The sequence below is a fragment of the Magnolia sinica genome, chromosome 17, assembly GCF_029962835.1.
Source record: "Magnolia sinica isolate HGM2019 chromosome 17, MsV1, whole genome shotgun sequence".
NCBI classification, from domain to species: domain Eukaryota; kingdom Viridiplantae; phylum Streptophyta; class Magnoliopsida; order Magnoliales; family Magnoliaceae; genus Magnolia; species Magnolia sinica.
In genome coordinates this window covers 46,804,005-46,823,975 of record NC_080589.1, presented here as the reverse complement: position 1 = coordinate 46,823,975, position 19,971 = coordinate 46,804,005, and the positions used below count along the sequence as shown (strand labels likewise).

The following is a 19,971-nucleotide window of genomic DNA, read 5'->3' as shown; positions in this document are numbered from 1 at the left end:
ATTATTATTTTTAAATAGGGTCATTCGTGAAATTGCTAAGATGGCCCAGTCAAATGAATTACACACTTCTGTTGGAAAGGCCCTGTATATAGCTTCCTGAGGTGTGTTGGCTTCAAAACCACCAACAGGAGAGATGACACTTTCATCATGTGGATGCTAACCATCGAATATATAGCATGTTGGTCATCCGATGGTAGAGAAAAAGATCCCAACATGGCAAATCAGCTGCCAAGCTCTACATGCAGTTACAATCAACCTAACGGTTGTCATCGTCGATAAATCTTCTTAAACAGGTGTATGAAGACAATAACCCTTGTTTCGATACCCCAAGTAAGCTATCCTAATACTCAAATACGCATGCCGGACGAGTCCCATGAATCTCCAAGGGACTTGGCACGGGGGTATCGATTGTTAATTTGGAAGATCTACAACTATAGGAAGATCTCAGAGATTGGGCAAAAATCATTAAATCAACACACGAAATCACAATGCACATACCTTTCCTTACCATTCTCTCTGAATATGCAACGAACCCCTTACCTACTCTAGTACACAAACACACCTGGAAGAAGGAGACGATGCTAGCTCTATATAGGCGATCGTCACCATTTTTCAGTCCCCATGCTCTAATGGAGGGCCTGTAGACGACGGGACCAGACGCTGTTCATCTTCATCAGGTATGGATGGCGCCGACAGTGGGATGGAATTCGACAGGATATGAAAATCGCTTCAAATCCCTCCTTGGATTGCAGGGATGGGCTTGAGGAAGAGGGATGGGACGCAGACGCAATCCCGGTCTCTCACCATTAAAACCTTCTTTAACCCATGGGTTATGGCAGTTCGGCTAGAACATTCATCCCAAACGCGCATGTGGGATTACTTAGTGGGATTGCATGATCCCATCCCACCTACAACCATCCAATCCGTCCGTCCAAACATGCCCTTAAGGGACCTAAAGGTATCAAGTGACCTGGGGCATCAAATGCTAGAACCTTGTTTGGCTTTTAGGGAATTCATGCCTGCTTGTATATTTGTTGGAAATATTAGAGTTGGCCCAGTATTTTCTGTGGAATGATTACTTTTTATTGGGTTCATACACTGTTTCCTGGGAAACCTAGGAAAAGCCTAAAATTTTGTTAAAAATTTCTAAGTATTCTATTTCCCAGCTAAAGTTGGACAAGCATTCTGAGGAAAAGCTGAGGAAATGGAATTCATGGGGAACCTAAGACCAGGGAATTAGTAAGCTGAGTATGAGGCCTCAGTGGGTCCTCAGTGGTTGGGCTTTTGGCAAAACTACAATGTCAAAATGATCCCAAACGTCAAAGGAGGGAGGGCAGGATGGGGACACAGCAACAGTCCACACATGCTGCCCACTTGTTAAGTGAACAGTCCTGATTTTGCAGGGCTGGATCAGGAGAGACATTACACAAATGCTGCCCACCTGTTAAGCGAACAGTCCTGATTTTGCACCAGGTCTTCCAATCTGGGAAACACCCGGTCTCCTCCATCCATTGTAGGGCCCATCAAATTAATGATTTCCATCACTGGACTGTAGGATACCATAAGTACCGTCCACATCAGCACTGCATACATGCACTGATGAGCAGTGCCCTGTAATTCTACATGTTAGGCGCAAGAACGAATCACATATACCACAAGTCTATCTTCACATGTATCAAATAGGCAGATCAAACCTTTTACAGAAATTTAAAAGATCCAAGTGAAAATATTTACATGCATCAATGGGTATTGACAACAGTAATGTCCGCACTTCTATATATTCATCTCATGAAATCATATGAAGAAATCTGCCTAACATGGCTTTCAGATGTCAGCAACCATGTCGATTGATTGTGGAGAAGCTTCAGAAAGCTTCCCTTGAGTCCACCTCTTCAACATCTCTAATGCAGCCTTGGGCTGATCCATTGGAACCATGTGGCCCGCATTGTGGACCTGTTTCACATAATAATGTTTAGTTAGGTAGGTGGGTGATTCAATAGAAGGATGGGAAGGAATATAGGCATGTGGGGATACCTTCAGGAAGCTAACAGGCCCATGAGCTTTCAACTGTCCGGTTTCTGCACCATCAACCACAAAGGGTACAAGTGGCGATGCTCCGAATGCTTGCTTACCAGACCATTCCATGGAATGAACCCACCTTGAGTTCCCTGCCCAAAGCAAATAAAATACACCAAATAGTATTAGTACACTGGACAGGGCTATATGTATAGAGTAAGAGAGAATGATGCTCATGGTTTTAACAGTGGGTGATCCATCTCCAATTTGTGGCCCACTGAGCTATATATCTGCCTCGTTTTTTTTATCTGATGTCCTACCATGAGGAGGCAGCCACAGATCTGCCTTTTATATATATATATATATATATATATATATATATATATATATATATATATATATATATATATATATCTGACATCCTACCATGAGGCAGCGCAATAGATGTACAGAGTAGATCCCACATGGTTATCATAGGGGGACCTACAGCCTTTGTTGTATGGTTCTTTAATAGTACTGTGACAACCAACTACATGCACAAAAAGGAGAGAGGGCTACTCGCATTAAATAATGTGCATTTCTTGCAATAAAATCTAAGCAGCCATTTGCAGATGAAATCACAACTGTTCTACTGACAACAACAGCCACATTTGTTTAGTCACCAAAATACACTTACCTTGCTTCAAAAAGTTTTACCGAGTCCTTTGAATATCTGAAGGTCTCTGCCCACATGGAAACTAATTGTGTGGGAAACAAAGTCCAAAGGCTACTCGCATCATATGGAGCACAGATGGACCTGTGTGGGAAACAAAGTCCAAAGGCTACTCACATCATATGGAGCACAGATGGACCGACACCAAAGACAACTCTGGTGAGGGAAACATTGATATAAGGGCTGAAAGGCCCAAAAGGATTTGAATTGAGGTGGTGAGAAGAGATGTGGAGGCTTGTTCATTTACAACGTGAGAGTCATAGAAGGTATTGCTTCAAGAAGCCGACTCCAAATAGCTGGGACAAGGCCATGATGACGACAATGATGATGATAACAAGGCAATGATTGCTAATCCGACATGTATGCATAGACCAGCCCTACTAAGTGGATATGTGTGTGCAAGATCCAACAGTCCATAGGATAGTTCCCTTCATGTAGATCCCTCCCAGGCCTGTCCACTTGTTAGGTGGGCCATAGTATACAAGAACAGATGGATCGATTAAAATGACTTTTCTAGCCGTCCATTTATTTTGTACACTGTGCCCCCACCCCCAATCCCCAGACTTTCGGCCAAACTATCAAGAATTCTAGATGGTGGGTCCATCTGATCATGTAAATGTTCAGCACATAGGTAGCTTAGCACTTGTACTGGCATGCAAAGCAGCTGAGCTATACACACGAATGGCATTAGCAAAGCTCTAACTATGATGTCTACCAATGTGTTACTCCGGTAACAGTATTAAGGTTGTAGACATCAGATGTAACAACATGCTTCCCTTTCTTTAATATTTTGATGGTAACAAGCATCTGATAGTGTTTCATAAGTGACACCCATAGGGGTGTTTGGGTATGAAGAATCCTAAACACAGATATGGAGAACCCCCTGGAAATTGGTAAATGTAGAAGATAGTGGAAATGGTGAAAGGTCAATGGTCAACATACTTTTTTTTATTTTTTTTTATTTTTAAAACGTTTGATTTCAATGGAAATGTAGAAAGGTCAAGGGTCAACAGCAAGAGGCATCTCACATTATTGTGGAAATGCCCACAGATTAGCTTCATGAGAAGAAATGGATTTACTCATTTTCCAAGGAAAAGCATAATCATGACAGTCAACTTCCATAGTTACTTTATATGATACAAACAACGAAAAACACTAAATCTATTGAACTGAAATTGATTGCAGCCATTTCAATGTTCCTAAACACGCCCTTAATATCCACATGTCAGAGCCAGGTCAGATACATCGGTAGTGGAATGGCTGAATAGGATTCGTGTAACTGATCCCAGTTGTTGAGGTAAGGTCTAGATGATGATAACATAGGATGCCTATAATACCATATCTACTTTTTCCTTTTAACTATTATGGATCCTATGTACACATCTGTATCTGTGTGAATGCACCATTAGACTGACACTAAAAAACAATGAACAGGAAGCAGACTAATGTGTTGTCCTTAGAGGAATTATATGATCCTTGATCCAAGGATATGCATAGTAGAGGAAGTACATGATCCTTGATCCAAGGATATGCATAGTAGAGGAAGTACATGATCCTTGATCCAAGGATATGCATAGTATTCTCAGCTTTTTGCTTCATACAAGTAGCATCTGGAGTTACAGTGGTCTAGGCGGATGATCAGGACCCCATGTTGGATGGACCATTGCTCATAGATCCCCACATGGAAATATCATAGCCATCCGACGTTTGGCCTTTTTTATTTTCAGTTGAATATATGCTGTGGTGCTTCTTTCTCAACCATCTATTTACATAATCCCAATTCAAAGGTTTGTCTTGCATCTGTAGGGTCCATTAGATCAACAGTCTAGCATACCATGGGCCTGCAAGCAGACATTATCTCTGCTGCATCTACTTTTTCCAGATAAGCCGTTGTAAAGACGACCCCAAGTAGCTGGGACAAGGCTATGATGATGATGATGAGCTCTTGTAATTGCCTTGAAAAAAATAATCTGTCGTAATGGAAGGAAGTGGTGAAGGAACACATTTTGCTACTTTTCGAATTGGCAGTGAATGAGATGGTGAACACAACCTCATGATTTTATTTTTTATTTTTAAATGAAAGAGAACTCGAATAAATTAAAACTTACCGAGCCAGTTGCAAATGAGATCATATTCCCCAGCATATATAAGTAGCTTGATGCCGTCCTCAATAAGTGCAGGGATACCCACTTCCAAATTCCTCATCCAGTCTGTAAGCATAGCCTGGTACACAGTAGGGCTACAGGAGACGAATTCTATGTCCCCAACTGCAAGTGAATCTCTAACTGTCTTCTGATTCAAGAATTTCTCCATGTTTGAAAAATCATAGCAGAGGCTCCCCTCACACTCCTTTCTGATGTCATAGTACTGCAAATATCAAAGCTCAAAGTTAAGTTATGCTCCGACATTCAGAAATTCACAAGGGCAAAGCCAATATCCCCGCTTCCTTACATTTACTTTCCCAGCAATTGAAATGATTGAATTGAATATTGTGCTGCAAACATAATATGAAGCCATGCAAGCTGCTGTACCAGTGGTGCCTAAAATAACATTCAGATATTGAATCCAAGTCAGATATTATTCAGCCTAGGATGATCAAAGCTACATAGAACTGTCAGTGAACCATATGGGCCAGGTACAGATCATCCCAGACCCGGCCCATTTACTTTTAGGCCATAAGTTTTGGCCCAGGCCCATTTTTGGCCCTAAAAAATTAGGTGCAACCTGGAGCCATTGCTGCATAAATAAGCCCTAATTTCAGGCTCTGGCCAGGCCTGAATGGAAAATGTGACCTAGTCTAGGTCTGGAACAGAGCTACCCATCCCATTTAATTGTTGGGCCTATAAATCAGACCTGAGTTCAGCCCACAGGCCTAAAAATTAAACCCAAGTCCATGGCATTGAGGGCTGGGCTCAGATGCCTGACAGGTCAGCGAGGCTTAATGATAGCCCCAACAGTGCATCAACATTTAGAACTGGTGTTTATGCAAAATACCAGAACTCAAACAAGGAGCAGCAAACTAAAATAAGCTCAACATCAGTAGCATTCCAGGTACCCATAAAAGAAGAAATGTTACCACTAGATTTGGCAGTGGGCTAGGCTGGCCTGTCAGATTTTGGATCCCAGCCCTACTTCAAACTTGGGCCGATAATAAAGGCCTGTTAAACTGATATTGGTTGATTTTGAAGCATGATTGATAAATGGGTCAGGGTAGACCTACATTTTGCAATATATATATATATATATTTTAAAAGGTACCTGTGCCCAAGAGAAGGCCCATTTATTTGGGCTGGGGAACGGGCAGGGCCCAGGCTGAGCAAATGACAGGATTTGAATAAGCTTGGCCTGACATGCCCGGCACTTTTTTCGAAAAATAGGGCCTGGACCCTTACTGTCTATAATGTTACGGGCCAGCTTGTGCCCGAAACCAAAAGCCCAATTATGGAACAAGATGGGTCTGGGTTGTTTTAGACCCAACTAACAATTGGATCAGGCTTGGGTGATCCTTACCTAAACCAGGCCCATTCATTGCCATTCTTAGTTACCAAAATTTCAGAAAAATTAGCTACAAACAAGGGCAGAGAAGAAAGCTAAGGGAAAACAAATAGACATTCTAAGAGCCAATCACAAACCACAAAGCTTTATTGCCAGTTCGCATGCGGGATAAATCTTGTTAATTCTTTTGTAGTCAGATTCTTTAATTATTCCCATCTCCAATGCATAATCTGTGTATGCTCTGTACTGGATTGCAGGATCTGTAAGTCCATTACCAATGGCAAAGCCCTGTACAACCATTTTAAATGTAAATTAGAAAAATCATGTGGAAAATAGAAAGAAAAACAATTTTAAAATTGGGTCAAGGAAATTAGGGACATGCCTTCAAATTTATATGAATACCCTCTTTAGCTTTGTTTCCTTGGTGAACCCGGCTAGCAAAAGCAGGAATGTAGTGTCCAGCATATGATTCCCCAGTTATGTAGAAGTCATTCTTTGCAAACTGCGGATGCTCAGTGAAAAATGCCTGCAATCATATAAAATAGAAGAACTTCAGAACCCTGATATCAAATGTTTAGACTCTAATCTAATCCTTCAATGGAGGGAAATGCTTGATCAAGAAATTGGATAATCTTCAATACCAGATCAGGAAATGGATGCAAGAAATTCTGCAACAAATGGATGCATGAAACTTCTCACTTTACAAAAATTTCTGAAGTATTTGGAAGCATGCAATGAATGCAGGATATGGGAGATGAGAAAGATTGATAGTTGTGAAGGAAACAAGCTTCCTAGTAACTATACTCATTTAGAAGTAACAAATAAATGCTGGAGAAGGAAATATAGATAAAAGGTGTCTATCTTTTCATTTCCATTTATCCCTTTGTTTAGTTCAGCAGTCTGCAGCTATTTGTCTTTCTGCTCCAATCTTTTGCAATGGGATTGACCAATTATGGATCAAAACAAATCAAGCTTCATAACAAAGTTCTAGTTTCAAAACCTTTGTATCGAATTGGTTGCTGTACATCATTATTAGCAGTGTGTGGTGCAAAGTTATGATGTATTGTCAACATGGAGAGGCGAAACCAGGATATGCATCCCATTTCCCGTCAAGGACGCGGATGTGGATACATGTATCCCATTTTCAAAATGCTGCCTAGTTTAATCTGTGTTTTCTCATTGAAACATTTGTATCTTTGCTATTATTATTATTTTTTAATAGTTAAGTATTGTTTTCTAAAAGTTTGGTTTTACCACACATGGATACATGCCCATTCAAATGTGCCCCCATATGCCAATCTCACATATGTGTGGATTTGAAAGCCATGGAACAGGTGGGGCACACAGTGCAAATCACATGCTTAGACAACAGGCAGTGTCCACTCGTAAGGTGAGTGTCACATACAACAAATATGGACCGTATGCCCAAAAATTATTTAGCCATCCAACTTTCTTAGTGTATCTTCCTGCCCTGATGAGAGGACCAGCCTGATCTTTGGGGTAGGGCAACTAGGTGATGAGTCCGCCTGTTGTAGGCTTTGGATAATACCCATAGATGCTAGGCTTACACATGTTGGCACATCTCAATGTACGTATATGCAAACATGTGCAGGGTCAGTTCACCTTTTGTATTTTACTCTCTAGAATTGACAATACTATTAATAATATGAGTATTTCCACTGAGACATTATCGAGATGTCCTTTACAGATTCATTCACGGATCAATGTAAAACTCGCTAGGTATTCGAAGACAATGATACCGACATAACTGGAAATGTTTAAATAACATCCTCCAAGTACTACATGATTCAGTTAATCAAATGCCACAGACATCAAGTCAAAGTACTGGTATCTCATGTCAGTGTTCAAAATATCGGTATTGCATCCTTGGGATACATATACATATTAGTTATCGCACGGGATATATCGTTTGTATCAAGTAATTTATAGCACTTTTTGAGAAACATGGGGAAACATTGGAATAATGGTTGAATTTTTTAATGAAACTTCAGGGATTGTTAAAAAAAGACATTAATACACATTTCTAAATCATAACATCTCAAAAGAGAAGTGCATAAAATAGGTTTCCTTTGTATAAAGTCCTAAGCTATACGCTGTCTGACTGAACTAATGCAACTATATTCAAATTGAAAGCATAACATTTAGAGCATATGTGATGATCATTTCATCTAACACTCCTAAATACTTCGAAATTAATCTCAATTGACAGCTGGTTGAAAGGGAATTTGAAAAAAAAATAATATTATAATAAAATTTTATTAATTTTTAATTTAAAAATGATTTTTATTTTTCGAAAATTGACAAGGACTCAACAAATCAATAAATCAGCCCTCATACATGCTTGATTTCATGTCTGGAGTGCAACATTGCAAGCAATTTGGGAGATATTGGGGAAATTTTCAAATTTTCCCAATTTTTCCCAAATTAGACCACCTACACTCAAATTTCGAAATTAGAGTATATGTGATTATCATTTTATCAAATACTACCAAAATACTTTGAAATTAGTCTCAATTCATAGCTGGTTGAAGGAAAATTTCGAAAAGAACATGGAGGGCATGAAGAACCAATGGATATCGAAATTAGAGCTCCAACTCCTTGATTTTTCATGCAAAACATGAAAAACCAATAGATTTTCTTTTTAGAGATAACAAACATTTTATTGAGAAACTCGCAAAAAGCAATAAAAGAACCAATAGATTTATAGCCATTTGGCACTGATTTAATAAAAGGGATCGGAAATTGAAAATGCTCACTGGATAAAAAATGTAGGATATATCAGCATTACCTGTGCATTTCGTATCGCACAAGTGGGATACAAGATATATCGTGAGATATATCGGTCGATATCATCAATATTTAAAACATTGTCTCACGTTGGTACCAGTGTGATGAGAATACATGTAGAAGTAAAGGCACCAATTGCCAAAGCATGTAATCAATTTCAGACTTGCTCTAGACAAGTCAACTTGGCAGAATCAGTGCAAAATTTGCATTAGTAAACACAGCAACATTGAAAAATATTGGGAAGGAAATGTGGTAATGTTAATAAAAATAAATAAATAAAAAGAAAGAAAGAAATATGAAAAAAAGGATACGAAGAAGAATAAAATGGCGAAATTTTTTGGATCTGATGGGCCAACCTTCCCAGGTTATATTGCAAATAGCAAGTCAATATTTTCTGAAAAATTGTCCAAGTCAACAATCTATTTTGGAAAAACTTAACCCAAAATTATTTCAGTACTCAGTGCTTCAATCCCAGTCAAACTATACCACAAATTTTGGTGTCAGTATCAACATTGATCTCAAGGAAGTGTAAGAAGTTTATTTATGGCATTCTTATTATTTTGCTGTTGTGTAACGGGCCGCTAGTGGTTGACAGCAAATACAAGCAGCTAATAGAAAATGTGACAAGTTTTATTATGTTACGACAAGAACATATAACCAGATAAACACAGACCTGCAAGAAGTCATATAGATCATCGCTAACACCCTTTTCATTGTGACGGAAGTCACGTTTATCAGAACTATAACTAAAACCAGTTCCGGTGGGCTGGTCGACGTACAGAAGGTTTGATGCCTGCAGAATCCAAGAGAAATGTTTCAATTCTCAGATAAAAAGAATAGGAAAATATAATTTAAATGCCAAGCTAATATACACAACACATGTTATCTTCTATTGCAGTTTACAAATACATAGTGATTGTAAGATCATAGAACAAGTACTACAACTACAGGATTCAACATATAATGGAAATAATTTATGAATTCTCAACCAAATAATCATTGGTAAGTCAAATCATCAAGGCATTAACTTTGACCTTGAAGTTATGTCACAGGCTTCCAGGAGCAGCTTTACTGGTTAAAAGGAATGGGTCAGTACTTTTCTCTTGCAGCCAATGTCTTTTGCAGCAAAGGCATGGCGAAGTACTGCATTTTCCTCTCTTTCACATGTTTGGAACTGAACTTGTAACCAATACGAGTGTACTAAGGAAAGATGAGCTTTGCCCATTCCGATGCACGGTGGCCACATAATTTCCATCAAGGTCTGCTGTAAATTTGACCACCAGACTCGGGAATATCTATGAAAATTTTAAAGAATTCATACTCAACTTCAACGATGAAAATTACATGCCATCCCTGGCCGGTGTTGGGATTCTCCTTTCTGCACAAACTACTAAACCAATTTTGTCAGGTCTATCATGTATCTGTATATAAATATATATTGAGGGTCAAAGCTTCTTTTTGAAGAGACTTTCTTCCCAATGGGTAATAGGGAATCTACTCCCCGTCTCATCTAGGTTCCAGCACAGAGCACCTCTAGTTAAGCTCTGAACTAGATCCCATATTGTTGTATGATTATAGCTTCTCGAATATTGTACATAACTTTTATGGTTGTCTTTTCGCAACCTCCTAACCTAATCTTAATCTAGTGCTAGCTTGTCCACAAACAGATATCTAAAAAGGTAGCTACAAGGTTAGTCTAGAACATGGAGGAACAGATTACTTCTCATCTTCTTCTCTAACTAATATTTACATGAAAAAATTTCCCTGAAAATTTTATTCCCTGCTCGGCTGCTTCACTTCATTGCATTTTCGAAGTTTCCAACTTGAAAAACTGTGTTAGGGTATTTGGATGGAGGATGAATCCCATCCTTTTTTGGATTTCTATCAGAAATTATCTGAGTAAAAGGAGTCAGACGTTTGGATTATCCAAAACATCCCCTGCTGAAAGCAGAAACACTGTAAAAGGATGTTGTTCTTCAGTTCGTTTTATTTACCATCCTGCACAAAAGGAAACAACTTTGGCAAATACAGTTCGATTTGATGTGAGTGGCCAGTGTGCAAACAGGCCCTAAAGATAAAGAAGACTTGAATGTTGATTGAAATATTCTACCATTCAACTCATACAAAGCACCAAAATCAGTAGTTGCAACAAGAGCATTATCAGTAGATAGTTTGTTGTTAAACTCATGGTTTTAAGACTTGGATGAGTCCAGTGCGACTCATCCAAGTCAACTTGGACTCAGTTGGATCCAATTCAGTTCAAACCCAGAGTCAACCCCAACTCAAGAGAGTTGGATAGATTCACTTCTAACTCAAGAGAGTCGGACAGGTTCACCCCCAACTCAGCTGAATCTTGGAGATAGAGCCGTTTCTACTTAGTATCTTATCTTAGATATAATCAATCTAATAGTTTGAAAGTCAAAATTAAAGATTTAGTAAGGATTCTAGGGTGTCTTTCAGAATCTATGAAAAGGGTTGTTCTAGAAGGTAACCCATGAGTCACCCCTGGCTCAAGAAAGTTGGACAGATTCACCTCCAACTCAAGAGAGTTGGACAGATTCATCCCCAACTCAGCTGAATCTTGGAGATAGAGCCGTTCCTATTTAGTATCTTATCTTAGATATATTAGATTGATTTTAAATCAATCTAAGAGTTGGAAAATCAAAATTAAAAATTTAGTAAGGATTCTAGGGCGTATTTCAGAATCTATTGAAAGGGTTGTTCTAGGAGGTAGAAGGCACTACATATTTTCTAAGTTTTGTGGAGTTTTACTTGTAACTAGTGAAGAAGTTTCAGTTCCATTAAATTGTTTTCCCCTCTCCATTCAAATACTCCTGTGCGGTGTGTATTCTTCATCCATTCTGGCAATTCAGGTATTGAGATCTCATCGATTCGATAATTGGATCACATCAATGTGAAGTACAGTCAAAAGCTTCTCTAGAAAGGAAAGAAAAGGGTGGAACTATTTATGACCAACCATTTATTTGCATGAAAAATTAAATTATATGAGGAATATAAAGAACTTTGGTCAGTCTTCAGTGGCTTTAATGAAGTTTGAATTCTGTTGGCTGCAAGGTAACCAGCAAACTTATAATGGATGCCTAGAACAGTTCCAGCCCTAGCTGTAAAGGGGCTATCTGTTGCTATGATTTGCTTTCACACCAAAACCCATGTTTAGATAGGCGGGGACAATAAAGCTTCCTAACTATGCATTTCACATTTGTAAATGGCATCTGTTAATTAAAGATATGTTCTTAATAATCAAACTGACATGAATCATCAATGAGTGGTGAAAAGAATCACACAACGGCTATCAATGTTGTATTTATTGATTAATACATATAGTCAAACACTATAACTCATGTCACAGAAAAAAGAAAAAAGAAAAAAAGTAAAGCAACATGAATGAAGCAATGTACTTTGTATCGTAAAAAATAAAAAAATGAGCTTTCTGCAAGAACAATTATATTATGATGCATCAATGGTCATATCAGACTGATTCATGCAGACGATATGATGACTACCATGGATACAAGTAAAGGATATATTCGAATTCCTTTCCCATGACTCAAATACTATGTTGCCTAGATCATGAACTAAGTGTCTAGAAACAATTCATGAGTAAAAAGAATCATGACACAGTAATAGAACTTGATTTTAGAACCGAGCATGAATTTACGTTCCAAGAAATAAAAAGAAAAAAAAAAAGAAAGAAAAGAAATCGGAAAGAAATAACAATACCTTATCCCATCCGTAGTCATTCCACAAGAGAGACATGTTGTTCGCTATAGTGAAAGGTCCATTTTCGTAGAAAACTGCCAATTCACTGCTACATCCTGGCCCTCCTGTCAGCCAAATAACGACAGGATCATTCTTGCTGCTCCTCGATTCGAAGAAAAAGTAGAACATCCTGCAAATAGCCAAAGCACGATCATTACAGTTACATGCCACAAGCAATGTGATGCATCACATCCAATCAAGACTCACATTGGAACCCATTGCTGGCTGAACAAATGGCCCACCCAAGAGTCCAATTACCAAATCAGACCCACACACTGCGCCAAATTGCTGCCTACCCAAAGGTGCAAATGCATATCAGACCCGTCAAAGGTTCCAGATTGTAGTTCAGGCCATCCAAGGGTCCACATTAAAGATCTAGACCACAAAAAATGATCAAGAATGACCTGATGGAAGAACTTGACCATATAAATAGCAAAAATGAACTACTGCCATCCAGATTGATCTCATTAAGATCCAGATCATATCAACTACCCTGATGGAAATTTGGACCAGATCAACGTGTTGGTTGGACTGTGGACCAAAAATACAATCCGATGGTCCAGATTGACAACCACTTGGACAGTGGGGCCACAAGTCCAACCATCACCCTTTTATGGCCAATATACAAATCATATAAGATATCCATGGCTTTGCATAATTGTGCAAGCCTTTAATCCCATACAGATGTATGTAGTGCACTTACTAGATTTTTGGATTCTTTTGGACTATTTGTTTGGTTTCCATTTTCTTTTCTCTTTATTATTATTATTATTATTTTTAATCTCAACAAGTAGATCTAGATTAAATTGGCAAGTGTTATGTAGGCCAAAAGGAGAAGAGAATGGGACTGTTTTCAGAAGATTCTTTCTAGAAGCTTCTTAAGTTGTACTGAACTTTATAAAAGGCCTATTAGGATACACATGAATTATACCATGATTTTCTTATCGAAGAGAAGTTTGACTTGGTTCTTTTTAGAGAATGAGAGTCTCTCTTTGGTTGATTGCTAGTTTATGTTATTGGGGTTATCCGACTGTCCTTATTTTGTGTGCAAATATCAATTTTGGGTTATCCGATAGTGCTTATTTTGGGTGCAAATATCAATTTTGGGTGTAGTTTAGCAAGATTGTAGGATTCATTGGTGACATTGGTAATCTTCAGTGGCAAGTATTTTAAGACCTGTAATTAAGTCCAGTTTCATCCATAGCACGCCATTACAGTGCTGATAAAGCCGTAACCTAATAAATCAATCACTAACAAAATAACAAATACCATTGGCCTACTGTCACAATTTATATGCTAAATTACTCAGCCTAGGAGATGTACGTCGGCTATAAATGATTACACTAATGATTCCAGACTGAGTATACCACCATACATGAGGAAACTACATTCTAAGTCAATATCGAGAAGTGCATTGATTTACAAGAACATGACTGGATGTGATTTGGCGCTTGAAGAGATCTTGAGGGCCCAGATTGTCCTTGTAAAGGCACGCGCACATTTATACGAATAGATACTATGCCTGGTAACATAAATCATAGAATCAACCATCAGAAAACTCCCTAACAACACTAGCACTTATTTTTCTTTCCTTTCCTTTCTTTCTTTTCTTTTCTTTTCTTTTCTTTTTATTTTTAATTTTCTTCCTTCGTTTTCCTTTTTTTTGTTGATAGGTACGCTGGCACTAGTGCTTAAGATATGATAGACTACAACTCCATAATTAAAAACATAATCACTACAGAGGAAATATCGGGCCCTGATGCATCCATTCCTTATAGGTGGAGCTTATGCTTCGGCATTCTAGATTCTAGAAGGTTGATCAAATGGGCCCCAGCATGGAAGGGCAATGCCCCAACAAATCTTCCAGATTAGAAGTCCCTTGTCATCCAATCTTTGGGCATTTTAACAGATCCGTTGGTGTATTGTCCACTTAAAGTTATAAATTTGTAGGCCACTGATCAAAGATTACGATCTTCATCTACCAAAAACTTCTAGAGCATTCCCCACCAATGTGAGGCCCATCGGATCAACAATCTGGATCATTGAACCATGGGACCCACTTGTACAGAAGTGTACTGGTGCACTAGGACCAAATAATCCTTCATCAATAGGATCACAGTTTCACAATTGGCATCTCCTTACCGATGCTCTAATTCAGTTTAATTATCGAATACTAGTGTGACAAATGTTGCTGAGACTTTGAAATTATCATGATATTTTGGTGAAAAAAAAAGAGCTTAATGTTAATATTGCATGATTTTCAACATATCAGCAGTTTTATTTTTGCGATTCTATCACAGAATTTTATACCAATATCAATGAGAACATCATTTAAAGTTTGAACTAATTCAGCATATTAATACATTCATGTATTTAGAATATGAAACTATTTATAATAAATGTCTTTATTTTTAGCAAGATTTTCCTGATAATATCCTGAGAAAAAAAAACCCAAATTTGAAAATCTCCCAATAAATTTGAAGGAAGGAAATTTCTCACTACATCGATTACTTATCAAGATCCAGATTCATCACAAGCCCTATAGTTGAAAACGGCCAGAACCACAGACTTCCGCTCCAGGGATTAAACAAAGACCTCAGGATTATGGAGAAAAGAAAAGTACCTAGCATCATAAGAATGCGGGAGGCGATAGTATCCGGCATGATGGCCCAGGTCATCAACGGAGATGCCGGATGAGGCAGCTAGATCAGGAAACCTGAACCGTTTCTCGACGATCCGCGGCCCGTCAGCGGAGTCGGGTGCACTCGGACCGCCGGCTGCGGCGGGGCGGGCGTCCCTGGGGACTAGATTGAGCTCCCGGATCAGCTTCTCTGCCTGTACGGACGGGAAATTGGCGTTCAGAGGGAGGAGGATGTCGTCGGAGAGAGACGATGCGGAAGACGAGAAAGGAGAGATGAGAACGAGAAGGAGAAGAAGAGCGAGATTTCCCATTTCCTTCTCCTGCTGCTGCTGTGTAGAATGAGAGAGAGAGAGGGAGGGAGAGGATTTAAAAGGGGCAGAGAGAAGAGAAATACTTTGATAGTCTGGCAGAGTGTGATGGATGATACGCAGGCAGTTGGAAATTACTCAGAAATTGCTCAGTGGCCTGCAAATAATTCAAACTGGATGATAGCGGATTAGGTGCGGGTCCTGACTGTGGAGCCTACATATGTACTGTATATCCACACTGTCCATCCATTTTGCCAGTTTATTTTATGACATGATTACAAAAATGAAGTGAATCCAAATATTAGGTAAACCATATTATAAGAAATGATTGACTATTAAAAGCCTCTTATCGGCTACAAAAGTTTTGGATCTAGCTGATATTTGTTTTTCGTTTTTTTTTCTTCATCCATATTCATATGATCTTATCAAGAGGATGTAAGACTCGATTAGGTAGGCTACACATGATCATCAATCTAGATCTAACAGTTGAATTATTCAAAATGAGCGATTTGGTGGGCTCCACTAGATATGTGATCATTATATATGTATGAGGCGGAATTCTTGAACTGTAATCCCTATTGAAAATCTAGGGTACGAAGACCATAGAGAAGAGAAGTGTGATGGGTAAGCTTCTTAGTCATTTTTTCTATAAATAGACATCCTGTTAACTCTCACTCACAAATGAGAAAAAAAGCTCTAGGTGTAGGAGATCAAATATCTCTGGACCACATTGCAACACAAACAATGTGCATATATTGCAATATTCAGGTTACTCAAATATGATAGCAAATAAACATTACAGTGATCATTAAGGTGAGACTTATAAAGTTTTTAATGGTGGGCGTTCAACCACCACTTTTTCCTATAGTGTAGTCCACTTGAGATTAGAATTTGCTTCAATTTTAAATTAGTACATAATATGAGTGGGCAAAATGGATAGACATTGCTAATACAAAATACATATATCAATGTGAAACCCACGGTCTGAGCACATGTTTAGGTGAGGCCGAGGCTTAGGCCACACCTAATCCGCTCCCATTTATCATGAACCAAAAATATTCTTATTTTGTGACCTAAATATTAGATTTCTAAACATTAATTAATTGGATGGTTGGGACTGAAAAATTCCAATGGTCTTATTTCAGAAAAAAAAAAAAAAAAAAACAAATGCCCACAAATCAGAGGTTAGGTTTGTTCAGCCAATCTGATTTTGACAGTCTAACTTAACAACAGTGGGCTCCACAATTTATACGGTGTAGATTGGCTTAATAAATGATATGCGCTCCATTTCTAAGTGCCTGCATATCATGTGTTATAGGCAACCGGAGTATCAAATAACTCTGTCTCTCTCTCAAGCAACTAACTTTGCTGGGAAGACGGAAGGGAAGGTGCAGTGGAAGAAATGTGACCAAAGATACGATTGCGTAAAAGCGATTGAGAGAGAGAGAGAGAGAGTTATTTGATTCTCTGGTTCTTTGATGCTTGATACTCATGCGCTTTGAAATTGTACACTCAGCATCTATTGAATCAAACTAAATCGTCCAAGTGGTGGGACACACTAAAATAGGCGTTCCATGAGTTCTAATCCGCGATTAGTGGGTGCGTTGACTACTTTATTTAACAGTCCAAAAAAAGTCTAGGAATCAGCTAATTGGATAACGAACGGACTGTAATTTTTGGGTTTATGATTCATCGAAATTGAAGAACGAAATTTGGACGGATTAATTTGATCTAATTACATACAAAATGTCCAAATTGATAGTGAATGTGTATCAAGTGTCGCACTCCATAGAGTATCAATGGTTTTTTTCCGAGAGGGACATCCAACAACCTGTCCTCCGTCTTTTGCTTTTTACGTCCGAGGCTTCATCCTCCTTTTTGAATGGCGGTTAGTAATCTACCGTCGGCTTGGGAGCAGAATCGGTCAGGCCGTGATCTTGGAGCCCACCTTCATATATTTATTATTTATCCACGCTGTCCATCCGTTTTCCCAGATCATTTTAGGGAATGGGCCAAAAAATAAAGCTGATCCAAATTGCAGCTGCACCACACCACAAGAAACATTAGTGATTGATTGGTTGTGGCCACGAAAATTTTGTATCAAACTAATATTTATTTTTTCCATTTATCCAGATATGTGTGACCTTATCAACAGGTTGGATGGAAAATAAAAATTACAGTGGGTACTAGGAAGTTTTTAATGTTGGGGTTCAATCAGCACTCTTTCATGTGGTGTGGTCCACCTGAGATTTGGATCTGCTATATTTTTGGGTAAATGCCCTAAAAATGAGCTGAAAAAAATGGATGGACAGAGTGGATGTACAAACTCCATGTTACCCGACCGAATCTGATTCCCGTTCACTTGGCATATATCTGCAAATTTTGGACGGCCAAGACGTTAGATTCGATTTATTGTGTAGAAATACCTTGCACTGTCTGTTGAAATTTTATAAACTGACCATCCAATTTTTTAGAACTTAATTAATGCTGGGGTAGAGTGCGATGGATGATAAATTGGTGTAATTTTCCTACTTGGGCCATCTAAATTCTGACCATCAGATTCGTTTGATTTAGATACGTGTGCAACTACCACTCTCCGGCAGAGTATTAACAGTTCTCCTCTTTATTTTTAGCAATCCATTCGGCAGCCGCTAAATTGGATGGTTTTACTGGTTGAAGTTTTGTCCTTGTCTCATCTTTAATGAGCCCCTCGATTTGGAAGGTCTGGATTGCAATGCATGTAAACCTTGTGTATTGATGGACGAGTCACCACCATATAGAAGTAGCTATGAACTGTCACCGAGTCTTGTCGTTCTTTTCTGTTATTCTGTTTTTGGCTCTTGCCCATTTTCCATTGGGAAATGATTCCGGTAGAATCGACTCTACGGAAACACATGATATAACCTACCTTCGACTCTGCACGTGGCTCATGTATTGACCGTTGATACTTCCCATAACTCCATCCAATGGATTATAATGTCCATGGGAATTATTTATTTATTAAAACAATTCCAACCGATGATTATATCTATTATTCACCATAGCTGGACCTCTGATAGACGGTCAAAATGAAATAGATAATGTTTGGAGAGGAAAGTGATGGCTGGAATCGTATTATCAATGTGGGATTTCAACCGTGAGCCATTCATGCTTCGGGCCACATGATGGAGGGTTCTCAGTCTCAACGGTCCCGTAACTTTTACAGTGGAAAGTCGGTTGCATGGCGAGCTTAGGTAGATTCAGCTGTACTGAATCGCTTTTCATGTTTCTGTTTCTTTGGGACGAAGAAAGCGTGTTCCCATCTGTACGGTATCAACCAGACGTTCACGCCAAGGGTCGCGGATTGTTAGTGAATAGCTCTCCACGCCTGTAGTGTGATGTGGATACTACGTGGGGTGGTGTATGTGTTTTATCCACGTCATCCATCCACTTTTCCAGATCATTTTAACGTACGAGCCCCAAATTGAAGCATATCCCAAGCTAAAGTGGACCACACCACAGAAACAGTGTGAAATGAACGTCTACGATTAAGAATTTTTTGGGGGACACGGAAGTTTTGGATCAAACTGATATTGTGTTTTACTGTCATCTATGTCTACTTGACCTCATAAACAGATCAGATGACAAATAAACATCACTGTAGGCCCCCCATGAAGGTTTCACCACTGGATGTCCTTATCCCACTGTTTCCTGTGGTATAGTACACCTGAGCTTTGTATATGCTATAACTTTTGTACTTATTACGTAAAGGAGTTGGTAAAATGGATGGATGGTGTGGATAAGACCCGTCCTTCATATGTGGGCCCACAGAGTTTACTTAGTGCAATCCGCTAATATATAAAAAACAAAAGAAAAAAGAAAAGAAAAAGAAAAGTAAGCAATCCGCTTCCCAAGTAAAGGATCTATCCATTCGGGTACTTAGAGGTGCAACTCGGGTCCCACCCGATTTCAAGAGTACCCGCCTTAAAGAGGACCGGACTGGCAACCTGGCCCGATTTGAATTTGAACTTGATGTGACTAACCTGAATCCAACCCACGTTCCTCTGCAGCCGACTCTATCCCGACCATACATTATCGGAAATTTCCTCCCTTGAACCCAATCCATTTCATATCGGGTTGCAGTTTTACAACCCTAATCTAACCTGAGGACCCTGATGACATGCCTCGGACTCTAAGTGAGCCAGTTGGGTTTGGGTTGACCAATCTTAAGT

The 19,971-nt window shown here is 38.9% G+C and overlaps 1 protein-coding gene across 1 annotated transcript; it reads right to left on the bottom strand.

The window, feature by feature from the left end:
- Positions 1 to 1,650: 1,650 nt before the first annotated feature.
- Positions 1,651 to 15,845, bottom strand: LOC131230938 (serine carboxypeptidase-like). Its single transcript, XM_058226963.1, has 9 exons — positions 15,435 to 15,845; positions 12,773 to 12,941; positions 9,705 to 9,824; positions 6,606 to 6,749; positions 6,361 to 6,511; positions 5,180 to 5,268; positions 4,837 to 5,095; positions 2,035 to 2,168; positions 1,651 to 1,953 (listed from the first exon to the last, which is right to left on the bottom strand). The coding sequence occupies exons 1-9, from the start codon at positions 15,761 to 15,763 to the stop codon at positions 1,825 to 1,827; spliced, it is 1,524 nt and encodes a 507-aa protein (XP_058082946.1). The 5' UTR covers positions 15,764 to 15,845; the 3' UTR covers positions 1,651 to 1,824.
- Between the last annotated feature and the right edge of the window lie 4,126 nt (positions 15,846 to 19,971).

Bases quoted from the DNA above. Each gene is read 5' to 3' on its own strand.
- LOC131230938 (XM_058226963.1), bottom strand. From the start codon at position 15,763: ATGGGAAATCTCGCTCTTCTTCTCCTTCTCGTTCTCATCTCTCCTTTC. The intron at 6,512-6,605 runs GCATGTCCCTAA...ATGGTTGTACAG, and splicing joins GTATTCATATAAATTTGAAG to GGCTTTGCCATTGGTAATGG. The intron at 2,169-4,836 runs GTAAGTTTTAAT...TGCTTTGGGCAG, and splicing joins TCTCATTTGCAACTGGCTCG to GGAACTCAAGGTGGGTTCAT.